We start from the raw sequence: 13,688 nt of genomic DNA, 5'->3' as shown, positions 1-13,688 counted from the left end.
GCAGTGCTCAATAGCTGACAGAAAAATGTCTAATTAGTGCAAGTGGAAATAATAGGGCCACTTGGATTCCTTCCATCCTCCTCCAAGTCTACTTTTCCTAGGAACTCAAAAGCCCTTTTGTTCGGTGGGTCACCCTCTCTCAGGCTTTTGTGCTCCAATCTATTAAAGGAAGAAGGGGAGGAAAAAAAATAGATTAGGCAATGCTCTGTGCTTAAATATATGGCCTGTTCATGAGCATTTCGAATGGATAGTTTGCAGTGTCAGTTTACAGGTGCTTGGAGAGGGGGATTCCTCCATTGTTGACAGGCGCAAGCAGAGTTGTGCGCACAGAGCCCCAGGAATCCTTTTCAAGTGCCATCCTCTTAGAAAACTCAACTTGGGCTCAGGAAAAAAGGAAATTTGTACAAATCGGCCTCACTGAAGTGCAAACAAGCTAGCAAATACTTGCTGCAGATCAGTACTGCGATCCGGCATTGGTGCCATATATTGTAGGCTCTTCTCCAGACCATCTGAAATAGGTTTTCTCCTGCACCTCAAGGGCTCTGTGCTTGTGAAGCAAGGACGTGTTGTTTGATCTGGCTGCTAAGATTCCTCCTCTAGATTGGATGGTGGTAAAACTGCTAAAAATAAAGATGAATCTTGCTGTCAGTGAGGGAGCCCTGGTCTAAAAGCAAAGAGGATAGAAATTAGGCTGGGGAGGAATCCAGGGAACGTGCCCGAGTTACCAAAGTTACCCAAATGTCCAAAGTAGTTAGCAGAAGTTAAGTGTCTGTCTGGCTTGGTGCTCCTGGGCCTCTGACACTTCACAAGGAAGGCAAGTGAAAGAAACAGATGCTGCGGACAAAAATGGGAGATAGCTGCCAAACTTGATGTTTTAGTATGGATTTGGACAAAGTTTTCTTGCCAGTCTCTTGTTCTTTGGTGGTACAGTGGGGCCTGATTCTCCTTCCTCTGTGTTTCTTTACGTCTGTCATTATTAGGTTTACTGGCTGATATCAATGAGATGAGAAACACATCTTTTTCATGAAGAGACTCGGTATGCTTTAAGGTGGTTTTTTGTTTTTTCTCTTGTGATTTACACACCCCGAAGCAGTATTTTAATATTGCCGTCTCCAAGGTGTTAGAGCGAAGCTGGGCAGCAGAAGGCCGGCCTCTCTGAGGACTACGTGAGGCTGTTGAAAGGCAGGTGACCAACAAGACATCTCAGATCAGGGCTGCACCTGGCACCTGTGAGGCTCTATAGCTAGAGATTTGTCTGTCCTTACAGCTGACTGCTATCTTTCCGAAGCTGTGTGCTTCTCCTCTCCGTACCCTGTTTTTCTTGCTACCTTGCAGCAATTTTGTGAGAAAGACTCGTAACTAAGAGGCAAGAGTTTAGAGACATCATTTCATACTCTTTGTTCATCCTGTCTTCTGTGCTCTAGAGAGATTTTGACCCAGGATACAAAGGGGAGGACTCTGGTCACTGTTGTTAGTCATTCATCATGCCCAGCTAAAAGCAGCTGCATCAGAGAGGTGTTTCAGTGAAATCATGATTCGATTCTGCTCCCCCGTCCAAACCTTTGAAAAGCGAGTCTCCTAGATGTTAGCGTGCAGAGCACTTCCTTGCTTTGTGCTGCCCCAGCCCGCCACGGAAAGGGCAGTGTGGTTGGTGCCCTATCCTGACAGATATCCGCAGGGATTCCTGGATACCCGCAGAGGCCGTGTGCCTCTACGCGGCTGCTCTGCAGGGCTCCCCTTCTCCTTGACTGCACGCTGCCTGTGCAGCTCTGGCTGATGCCTTATGTCACTCTGAAGGCTCAGCCGCGGTGGGAGTACTGAGAGTTAATGCAGATTTGGAAATCATTAAAGATGACCTGCAAAGGAAAAACATTGGACTCCTGCCCTGTTTGTTCCTTTGAGGGTGTATAAAGGAGCGTTTGATCCTCCAGTCCTAATGCTGCATTAATGCTGGTTGTTTATATTTAGGGCCTGGTCCCACAGGGAGCGGCAGGTCCCTGGGAGTCCCTCATTTCCTATGAGGCTTCTAAGGAAAAAGAGGAAAAGGAAAGCTGGAACTGAAATGTAGCACTCCCGCTGAAGTTAGTGGGAGTACCAGCTAATCATCAACAGTGATAAATGGGACCAGGTAGACATTTACATGTTCATGCATATTCAGAGAAGTCTGATTTTCAGAAATGGTTTGAAAAACGTGCTTTCTGAGCTGTCTATGCCTCAATATGCTTTATATGCCAAATAGAATGAGTGGTCATTCCCCATCTCTGTGTGGATAGCTTATGATTGCTATAGTGACCATTTCCAGTCTTCCCAGATTTTTGTCTGCTTTGAACTAATTGTTATTACTGCTATTAATCTGTTGGGCATAATTTAAATTTCTTAACACAGCAGCAAATTATATGGTTCCAGATACTACACAACAATTAGACCCCCCAAAAAAAAAAAAAAACAGGAACGAAGGCTACAGCACTAACAAAATACACAGCTGGAACTTTCCTATCTTAAAAATAAAAATATGTCTGGAATTAGTCATAATTGCAGATAATAATAAATCCTATCTGATCCTTGTCCCCAAGGCTTTCTCCTATACATATATGCCTAGGAATATGAAAATTATAAGCTGAGAGAGGAATGTTGAGACCACCTTTTAACTGCTGGTGAATACTTGCATCTTATAATGACCAATACTTTACTTGCTATAAAACTGTAGAGTTGCCTTACAGCAAATAAAGAAGGAAGTTCAGTCTAGTTTTAAATGGCATGTAGGCAGCACTGCTAGGCAGAGAATTCCTAAACTTGAATATTTTCTGTAAACAGCTAACTGAGCCTTTTCTGCTTGAGTTTCTTCAAGGCTGACTCATGATTTGGTGTTCTTTTCAGGTTTATTTGAAAGCCTCCATCATGGTCAAGGACTGTGTAACAGCAGCTGCTATTGTGTTTCTGATTGACCGCTTCCTATATTGGATTGATGCCTCAAGCAAACTTCTTCAGGTTGCCAAAGGTTTACACAAGCTGCAGCCCACGACACCGATAGGCCCTCAGGTGGTCATTCGCCAGGCTCGCCTCTCTGTGAACACAGGTAACAGAACCCTGGTGCGCTCATCCCTCCATTTTCTCAGCTCAGTCCCAATTAGGAGCTACTTGACTTTCAAGAAGATACTTTGTCCCTTTCTGGGGATGACATGCTTACGGTCCTGGTGCCATCTTTTCAAAGAGGCAGCCCGCTCCCAGCCCCCTCGAGCCCTCCCAGCTCCTCTCACTAGCACAAAGGGGCTGGTATAAAGGGGTTTGGAGCCAAAAGCGGTAGAGAAATTGTGAAAGGGTGTGGAAAATACTAATTGGAGCTTTTGTTCCTTGACAAATCTTCCCTGCTGGTTTCAAACAGGAGTATCTGAATTGCTATACTTCTGACCAAGGGCCTTTAAAAAGTAAATTAGAATCCTGGCATTTTTTCTGCACTGTCCCAGCTGCTTTTTTTTTTTTTTTTCCTTCAGTAGGCCCACTTGACTATGCAAGCAATACAGCGTATGAATTGATGAAATGTGATTGAAAAAAAACAGATGTCCGTCGTTCCTACGACATGGACAGCACCTGAAGGAATTTTAGTGTATCTTCTCCCTGTGCCTGTGGGGAGAAGAAAAGAAAGTCAAACAAGCTTGGTTTGAAAAACACAGTCTAGGAATATTTTGTTTGCAGAAATTAGTGAGAACTGTAAGTTCCCTGCAGAGACGTTTTTATTGGCGACTGTGGACTTGTAATGTGCCCATTACCATGGTATTTAGGTCTGGCACATCCGATTTATGGGGCTAGTTCAGCCAACACTTACAGTTCTCCACTGATTGGAGCAGCCTCGTTGAATTCAGTTGGACAATCAGGACAAAAAGCAAGGTTCAACATGAATAAAGCTGGTCAAATTAGTCCTTAGGCATCTCCTGCAGCCCATCAAGCCTGCCATGGATGACTTAGGCCGCCGAAATATGCAACAAGAACGCATGACATGCCATATGACAAGCAGCTGAAATGCAGAATGCCCATCTTTTGTTGCATCCTATTTACACTGTTTTTTTTGGCTATGAATTCTGTGCTTAGGGTGTTTCTTAAAAGTCAGGTAGTGAGTGACAGGAAGGCAGCATAGCCCCTAGCTACACTTTCTGCAGTGAGACCTCAAGTTAGCTGGCTTTGAGATGGATCTGCAGAGCTTCCCCTAATAGCGAGCTTCCCCAAAGAGACCAAAACGGTTTTACATTTAGTAAAGCCAGGTTTTCTTGGGACAGAAACGGGCAGCTCTGCTGCCGAAGGAAGCACGCTGAACTACTTCTTTCTGCAAGAGAGAAAAGCGAGGGATTCCCAACCTAAGGGGAGAGCTGCAGCTCAGTGCCTGCCCCAAGCTCCTTGCCACCTCCTGTGCTCTGAATCCGGCAGCAAGCCAATGAATGGGAATGAGCAGAGTGAGCACTGACTGCCTCCCTCGAGTCATGTGCTGACAGCATTGAGCTTGCAGTAGCAGCTGGGTTTACTCTAACACCCAGTGCACAACCTTAACCTCTCTCATAGAGGATGAGTGTCTATTGGTTTCTCCTTATATTCGCTTTACTAAAGCCTCCCTGTAGAATATGAACAACAGGCACAGAAATTCAACAGAGATACCAGAGCCTGACTTGAGGAAGCCTTTCTCCCTTTTTAAAGTTAAGTACTCTTCCAGGAGTATATAGTGTGTTAAACAAAACAAATATATAAGTAGTCTTATCTTACTGTGCAGCCACATAGTACGGTATATAGCGTGTGAACAGATTCAACTATCGACAGTAACAAATCTATATGCAAGTGACTTCAGCATGTAATAGGTTAAATAACACTGCTTCTTTGTAGGATTTTCTAAAGCGAGTGCCTAGCTAGAAACAGCTACCTCCTCAGCTGTTTTTAATACAGTATTTTTTGTATATGCAAAATAGCTGATGTCACATAGATTCCTGACCATGAGGTAAAATCTAGCAGTGCATACTTGAATGGAAAGTTTAGACTAAACATGAACCGAATGACAGTGATGGGAAGGTGAATAAAATTTGCAGGAGGCTTTTGCTGGTGAGTGTTTTTGTTCACTTTATGCTGCATGATGCATTTTTACATTCATTTTCTATCTGCTTTTTTTTTACGAGGTAAACTTTTAAAAGCTGAATATATCTTAAGCAGCCTTATTAATGGCAATGGAGCAACAGGTATGCATTTCTTCTTTTCCAATTTCATAACTCTTAATTTTGGTGGGATTTTTTTTTTGTACTCATTGTAACAGTCTCACAAATCTCAAATAGAGCCAATCAAACTTCAGTAACGACTCATTACATCATGCTTCTCTTTTCGTCACCATTCTTTGCTAAAATGTGGACACTGAGACTTTCTGTTTTGAAACTTCCATAATTCATCCTTGCGTATCTTCACTTGGGTGGAAACATATTTTGCATCGACTGTCTCCCTACGAATTTCTCTGCCTTAAGAATTTTAAAATGTCAACCAGTTTCAAGTAATTGACTGATCTTGAAAACAAAGACTGGAAAAGAAACCCCAAACCCAAACCGATAGTGTAATGCTTATCCTCCAAAATCACACTGACCTTGCGAACTGAACGGATTCTTGATTCTAAGCCTATACACAGACTGCAGTGTAATTACTTAGTATCTTCAGAGTTAAGAAAAAAAGAGCAGGAGTCCTGGATCTTACAGCACTTTGTTCTAGTTCTCAATAGACATGCAAAACTGTACAAGGGGGAATATCCCTGAGGGCTTGGCGATATTTTTAGAAATTATATTTTTTCCTTCACTCAACCACCTTCGTTTTCCTTCACCAATTCAATAATTGTGTCAGACATCCAAAATCGTTATTTAATTACAACTCTTGAGAAAGTATATTTTAGGTTTTCATATCTGTTCTGCGTCTTGTTAGCCTTCAGAGATTATTTAGCCTATTCATTCAGGTTTCTGGGCAGCCATAAACTTAGGACATTTAGGAAAACTGTTCTAGTTTATGTTGATTTGTTTTTAATTTGAAAGTGAGATTCTCTTACGTTTATGTAAGAGGGCTTTAAACAGAATACCAGATATCAATGTTAAAGTAATACTGACTGTGAGAAACACTGCGTTTCAATTCTCATGGGATTATGCTGTTCTTTTAAGGTTGTTTTCATAATATTCAGTGATAGCGCTTGCTTATTTAATATTGAACGTGCACTGTTGAACAGATACCTCAGGCTGAGAACGGCAATGAAATGTTCATATGATTTAGGAAAGCTTAATAGCTTGATTTCATGCTACCTTCAGAAGTTCAAGTACAGGTTTGACACCGTGTGATTTGATTTGTATAAAACTGTTGTTTTAATACATACAATGTACTGACATGTGAAAAGAAAGCGTATTTTACTAATGACTAAAAATTATTGTTTCGTGTTCTGTGTATAATGATGAGGACAAAGATATAATGTTTATAAAATGACATTTTGTTATCTTACGGAAGAGAGGCACCTTTCATTTTTGTGTTGTTCTTATGTTCTGTATAGCTGTGATTCAAGCTACTTGCTCGCGTAACTGTCTTGTTGTATATCTTAACGTACTGTCGCTTTTGTCGTCTGTCTGCCTCTAAGGCCTGTCTCAAACCAGTTGAATTCAATGGAAAAATTGCTGGTGATTTACTGGGGTTTAGGTAACCCTCGGAGGTCTAAGATGAAAACAGCACTTTTGTACTCAGCTGAATTTTTCACTGCTTTTCAGGTACATGGCAATACGCTACGGAAAGTGATAGGACTCTAGTTCAGTCAGTCTGCTTACAAATCAGAGGACAGATTCTGCAAAAGCTGGGTAAGGCTCTTTTCTGCAAATGTCTGCTCAAGGTTTTTGCTGTTTTTAGTTTCTTTGCGGTCACCACTGACAATGATACGCATGTCATGTGTCAGAGTTTTAGCTTATGTTAAACTTCTGCCTGGTGTCCATAACACAGCTACAGAAGATGAGCTGTGTTTGAGGAAACGAGAAGCTAGAGCCGTTTCACAAGAAACCACATAACCACGTTTTGGAAATCACTTTTTTTTTTTTTTTTATAACCGATCAGACCAGAAGTCAAGGCGCATTTTCGAATGTTATTAAATGTAATTCTATATTTTCCTGTGCTATTCCGTGTTTGCTAATGCTTTTCCCAAATTTGCTATCCCCAAAGGCAAGCAGTAGCTTTTCATAGGTACGCTGCATTGGTTTCCTCAATACAAGAAATTCCCTAGCTTTGAGCATGATGGACTTCTGTTTTCAGGGCTTGGTACTTGAGACCTACAGCCTTAATTTTACGCTTTTCTTCTGGTGTGACCTTTCATTTTCAGTGACTGTGGAGCTGAAGTCTTTTATGAACATGAAACGTGTGTTTGTGGACAGCCAAAAGCTAAAGGAAACTAATAAATATTCACTCTCACTAAAGCAAAAAGTGCCATGGTATGGCTTTATACTGTTCTGAGGGCTCCTAACTCAAGGAGGTATAAAGTAAATTCAGCCTACTGAAAGCCATCTGTAGCAGTTATCTCTTTAGTGACTATTTTTCTACTTTATTTCAGGAATGTGGTATGAAGCAGCAGAGTTGATTTGGGCTTCAGTTGTGGGATATTTCAAACTTCCTCAACCAGATAAAAAGGTAGGATGTCCCTTTCGTTCTGGATATCCTTGTGAATCTAAAAAATCATTCCAGGTCACCTTTTGTTTGCTTCAGTCATGTCTTTTAGAAATGATGTTTCAATTATTATGCCTCTCAGAGAAGGTTAACCTTCAGGACAAATATTCCAGCAGAGGTCTGCAACATACACTGCTTCCACGTGCCCACAGAGACTTATGGGCACCTTTCTTCCTGCAGAGGAACAAAAGCAATGACTTTCATTTAAGCAGAATGTTCCAAAGCAAACAGTCATCTGGGATGTCGCAGGTGCCTCTGACAAGAACAAACTAATCCCAGAATGCAGCCATGGTTATTTTTCAGGACTAAGGCCAATTTTTACCTAGTAGCCGCACTTGTCTGACTGTTGGAGTGTCCATGAGCTGCACTATGCTGGCCTGGGTGGGTGATGGATATTCCCTAGCACTGCAGTATATGAATACCTCGCAGTGTCTAATGTGTCTGTTTTTGTGAGGCAGGGTCACACTAATTTTCTCATTGCAGATGGAGCAACAGTCACTCAGTGTGTCTCTGGCTAAATGAGAACGTGGACCTCGGTCTTCCAAGCACCAGGGTGATGCTTTAAGTTTTGTAACTGTACCCTAGTATGAGCTATACCACAAAAACAGAACTTGTCGCCTCTCCACCCTACTTTAAAGCTTTACCTTAATCTCAGAATATTTCTATGGGAGCAAAGATGTGAAGTGAATTTCATAGAAAGCACATAGATACTTCCTAGCTTTCTTAACTATTTAGCAGGACAAGCCCTTAGCTATTCTGTATAAGTTGAATGTTCTGGAAAGAGAGAATTTGCACATTCACGGATCTACATGGTACATATTCATGTCTTATTTTTTAATTGGTTCAATAAAATCAATTACAATTAGAGATAACAAAAAAAAATTATAAACCAAAGATTTAAATTGTTAACACCAGGAACTCTTGACTTTTGTCAAACTCTTTTTATTTGTTTTGAAATAGAGTAATAAGCTAGGAACGTGTTTTGTCAACAAAAATGGCTTGTTTTCCTAGGCTACACGTGGTCAGCATTATTCTGTCATCTGTCTAGACCTCTTCACGTTGGACTTTTTAGAAAGATTGGGATCTACTAATGAGTTTTTAAACACTATTTTTGGCTTTCTATAGTCTTTTCTGCAAAATAGTAGAAACAGATTTACGTCTTTTTTTCAGATGTGATTAGCCAGGGCTTAATGCAACTTTCGGTAATCCCACAAGACTACACTTTATCACAAACAGCACCTTGGATAAACGTCTAAGGAAAATGCAATCCTATTCAAGTTTCTGTTCAAACCTAGAGGTATTGTTAATCTGGAGAGCTGCCATCCATGAAGCCTCACATGTTTCACCAGGCTGCATTTTCTGCAAGCGAAACTGATGAAAGCCAACAAGATGACCTGTCGGAAATTCTTAGCAGTGCTTCTGTTCATTGGATCTTTTTTTTTTAATTATTATTTCTGATGTGTCCTACGTAGCATCTAACATACTGTGAGCACTAAAAATCAAAATACGGGGGAAAAGCCTTACCTTATTTTTCCATTCCTTTTCCAGGGAATTGCTACTTCCTTGGGAATTTTGGCAGACATCTTTGCTTCTATGAATGAGAAAGATTATGTCCGTTTTAAAACCAACGCTGAGATTAACCTGGTAAGATTTGGTATTTGTCCGTGCAGGTTCTGCATGCACGCTTAGTCTGTTCTCTAGCTCTTCTCCTGTGCTGAGAGGCTGAAGAAAGTTCCATCTCTCCAGTGGGAAAAGTTCATTAGCAAATGAAAAATACCTTGCTTCGGAATAAAGAAATATTAGGAATATTTATAGAGTGTGTGTATGTGTGTGTTTATATATGTTTGCATTCATATAAAATGTAATATATGTATTATTTAATAGAAAAATTATAGCGTGTTTATAGAGCCAAAATGTGACACATGTATAGTGCGGCTGAGTTGAAAGATTCCTACAGAAGAGAAAATTGCAACAGACCTGGCTGTTGTTACATAAGATTTGACATCTCAGAAGATTTGAACGCCTCAGAACTTAGGGAACCTACAGATCCTGCTGGACTCAGGTGACCAAATCCCAGGCTGTCCTCCTCCAGTCTAACAGGGTTACTTAGCAGGTAGAGCCTTCTCTGAAAAGAGAGCCTTTAAGCTGAGGTTTCCTCTCTTGTTTTTTTCATTTTACCAGCGCCTTCTTGGAGAGTTTAGTCATCGCTTATTATCAGCTGCGGAGGCCTGCAAGCTAGCAGCAGCCTACAGCCAATACACCCCGCTCTTTGTGCTCACAGCAGTGGTAAGTGTGATTCCTCCCCATTCTGAAAATGTCATTTTTTATAAGAGAAGAGCCCGAGCTATTACATTTGGATGCAGATCCAGCAGCCTTCAAACTTTACATTGTTCAGGGTGCTCATATCTGTGTGGTGGATATGATGCTACACGTTACTCTGAGCTCCGGTCTGAAGCTAAACAGAGAAAGATGGGCAGAAAGCAGTATCTGTCTACAGAGTGAGGACTGACTTTCAAGCCCACCAGGGAGTGCTGCTACTATTACAACTCCATATCCATTTAAAAGGAGAACAAGTAAGAGTATTTCCTGGTGGACAGGCAGCAGTACGCAGCCTGAGCCACCATTTGCCTCAAACTGTATAAAGGAAAGAAATAGAATTTTTCCTCCCTTTATTTATTTGCAACAGAGGTCCAGGTTTCTAGTCCCTTGATCTGAAGTCTGTCTTCCCTGCAGAACATCCGAGGAACATGTCTGCTATCCTACAGTCACTCCAAGGACTGCCCCCCGGAAAAGAGAAAGTTCTACTTATCTGAAGCGAAGGAATCCTTCGAGATTGGCCTCCTCACCAAGAATGAAAGCAGCCCTGTCACCAGCAAGCAGGAGCTCCATAGTTTTATTAAAGCTGCTTTCTGCCTCGCAACAGTGCATCGATGGCTCTATGGGGAGAGCGAAAAACTCTGTGAGGTGAATCAACTATGTAAAGAAGCCATGGGAAAACTGCATGCTTACAGCACTTCATTTACAGAAGACGAAGACAAAGGAATGCTTGCCAACGAGATCATGTCTCTGATCACATGCATTAAGAAGAGCTTGCAAGTGGAAAGCTTCCCTAATTCTGATGCCAGGTCTTACGTTCCAGACAGTTATAAAGGTGCAGTGGAAAAACTTAATCTGCAAGGGGAAGCAAACTTTGAGAAAATCCTTGCAGTGCATTCACAGCATCATCTGTCAGTGTGTGAAGTGTTTGAAAATGCTTGCAGGATTCATGAAACCACACCAGGAGAAAACAAAATGGGAGCTTGTATCACAACCTTAAAAACAGAAACAAAAAACATAGACACTGTGTGTACCACTGAAGAAACAGCGCGTAAGGGGAAAGACACTGCCAAAATACGTACTGCATCAGAAGCCAGAAGTAGCTCAGAGAGACTCAGTGGCCAAACAAGAAATAAACACATTGGTTCTGATGTGATGAAAAGCTCCTTTGAGGAGATTGAACCATTAGGAAGAGTGGTGAATGATGAAAACAGTGTTTTCAGCAGACAGCAAAACACGAGTCAAACAACTACTTCAGAGAACTCTTGGTGCAAGCTGTCAAAATCAAGTTACTCTTCCAGCTGGGAGGAACTAAACTGCAATAGCAGCAAAGAGCCACCTAGAGAAGGGCAGCAGCAGGAAAAGGGTTTGGCAGGGGAGCAGTGTTGCACAACAGGATCTGAGGAGAACGCTCCAGCCGGTAGCTCGCGCTCATCGTCTCCCGGAGCTTGGCATCCTTCTCCTCGAGAGCTTCCACAGAGCTGTTTGGGGTCTCCTCAGCCTTCCACACAGGCGGATGCCCCCCTCGGTGGGCAGCTTGCGGAGAAGTCTTCTGTTTGCGGGGAACAGCTGTTGGAGGGGAGACGCCATGGGAAGAGCACTTCAGAAAAGACAGCGAGGGAGGCGGGCAATAAGGACTTGGCAAATAAGGCGGTGGCCTCCCTCCCCAGGCCTTGCCCTGGCCCTGCCAGACCGAGGAGGGAGGCAGCCGCTGCCTCCTCCTCCTCCTCCTCCTCCTCCTGGGAGGAGCTGGAGGTGCGGCCCAGCTGCAGCACCGCGGACAGCGGCCGCGGAGCAAGGGCCAGAGGCACCGCTGGGCCTGGGCCCGCCAAGGGGGGCACCTGGGCTGGCCCCGAGGCAGAGACCGCGGGCAGCCTGGAGGTGCCGGCAGCCGAAGCGTGGCGCCACGCGAGTGGGGTTGCTTCTGTAAGAGCCATGAGCGTTAAGCTGGAGGTGGCCCGTGACTCCTCAGTACGTGACTGGCTGAGGAAATCCGCTGCAGTGAGGGGAAGTGGGTCTCTCAAAATGCCCGAAGTTGACCCCCAGGCAGAAACCGTAAATGACGCTGAATTTGATTTCATCAGTACTGGTAACTTAGCAAACCATTATCCTACGGCAACCGTTCCAGAGCATCAGCTGTCTCCCAGCACACAAACAACTTCACCCTCAGCAGGAAGGATGTCCATAACTGACCGCTTTGACTGTGCCACTACTGAGGAAGATGAAGAAAAGCCTCAGAATGTGGGGAACACGAAGCAAGAGTCCAGCTCATCTCTCAGTCCATGGCACAAACCAGCCCACGTGTCCAAGAGTTCCTCTGAGAGTGTAGGTCCGTTTCTGAACCCAGGGGGAAGCGGTTTTGTCTTCGTGCCTGGGAGAATCAAGGAAGACGTCTTCAACGCTCGACTTCTGAGGGATGATGATTACGCAAAGCTTCTGTCAGGGGTAGAGCATAGTTGGCTTGTCCAGAGACTGTTGCCTGCAGGAATTTTTAAGGCCAAACAACTTCAGAAAGCATATTGTAAGTTTTCACGCAGCAACAAGCATTTCTGCGTAGCAAAAAGTACTCCTACAGAGAACGGTCTTGACTCAGGCTCTTTAATGTAATGTATTAGTCATCATTTATTAGTACTCCTTAAGTTACTTTTTGTTATTTTATGGTTTTTACACAAATATTTTAGCAATAATAGAAGAACATTCCCTCGAACCGTTTTCACTGACTCCTTACCCATTTATGTATCAGTCGCATCATCCCTGGATCCATCCCCCTGCCTGCTCGGGCCCTCCTGCAGCATCCCTCCCCGCAATGGGTAACTCAGGCTGCTTGGTTCCCTGTGTCAGTCCATCAAGTCCTACTCTGTCTTTTTATCTGAGAGTCTAGTTTTGCCACCCATACGGAGTCCGTGTCTCACCACTGTAAGTTACACGTCTGAGATAATGGTTATTAAGCTAATCATGAATAACAGCTCATTTGCCATGCAGAGGCATATATATGATCAATAATATACAGATGCATGATCAGTATACTAAAAAGTACACAAGTCAGGAGACCTCAGTGGGTTCATTAAGAATAACCCCCGCCTTGGGACTTCATCCCGTCTTGCATGTTTCAGCCCTTTTAGATTTTTTTTTTTTTTGCCCTTGATGTATAATATCCAATTCTGCACCTCAGTACCTGTTAGTATATATTTTATAGCCCAGTACTTTGCTTTCAGAGGAGCCTGGGTATCTTAGCTCCTAGGCACTCATATTTTGTCCTTCAGCACAGGGGCAGAACAGTCCTGTTGAAGACCTTGTGGATTTTACCTGTGGGATTTTCTTGTTATAGCTGCGCTTATTTTGAAGTACTCCAAGAAATCGGGCCTCTGGACAGGCCAGGAAACAGCTGTATTTATCGGGGACTACCTGAACGTGGCAAAGGAAGGCAAACAGAGAAGTGCATTTTGGATACACTTCCTGCATCAAGAGGAAAGCCTGGGAAGGTATTGTTCAAACCAGTTTCTGAAAGAAAATGTTTATCCATGCTAATTCTGTATAAATATAAATGAAAACTGTCTGGTAAAATTTGACTGGTACCTGCGATTCAGTTAGTCCAGTGCCTTGTTGCACAGTAGCCTTTATCAATGCTTTCAGAAGACAGTAGAAGTTAGTACTAGGAGAACTACAGAAATCACAGT

General features: G+C 43.0%; 1 protein-coding gene across 34 annotated transcripts in view; it reads left to right on the top strand.

Annotated features, from left to right (window-relative positions):
* Window positions 1-13,688, top strand: part of ALPK1 (alpha kinase 1) — a 53,165-nt gene that overhangs the window by 35,485 nt on the left and 3,992 nt on the right. For 31 of the 34 annotated variants that reach the window (XM_068941851.1, XM_068941849.1, XM_068941841.1 and 28 more), the window contains 8 exons: window positions 2,878-3,076; window positions 5,154-5,213; window positions 6,756-6,842; window positions 7,583-7,659; window positions 9,244-9,339; window positions 9,877-9,981; window positions 10,429-12,532; window positions 13,340-13,493. In XM_068941851.1, coding sequence (XP_068797952.1) covers window positions 2,878-3,076; window positions 5,154-5,213; window positions 6,756-6,842; window positions 7,583-7,659; window positions 9,244-9,339; window positions 9,877-9,981; window positions 10,429-12,532; window positions 13,340-13,493 — 2,882 coding nt within the window. The remainder of the gene's footprint in view (window positions 1-2,877; window positions 3,077-5,153; window positions 5,214-6,755; window positions 6,843-7,582; window positions 7,660-9,243; window positions 9,340-9,876; window positions 9,982-10,428; window positions 12,533-13,339; window positions 13,494-13,688) is intronic. The other 3 variants (XM_068941854.1, XM_068941855.1, XM_068941853.1) reach the window with 1 other exon arrangement.

Source organism: Struthio camelus, chromosome 4, assembly GCF_040807025.1.
Source record: "Struthio camelus isolate bStrCam1 chromosome 4, bStrCam1.hap1, whole genome shotgun sequence".
NCBI lineage: Eukaryota > Metazoa > Chordata > Aves > Struthioniformes > Struthionidae > Struthio > Struthio camelus.
This window is presented reverse-complemented; position numbering and strand designations above follow the sequence as displayed.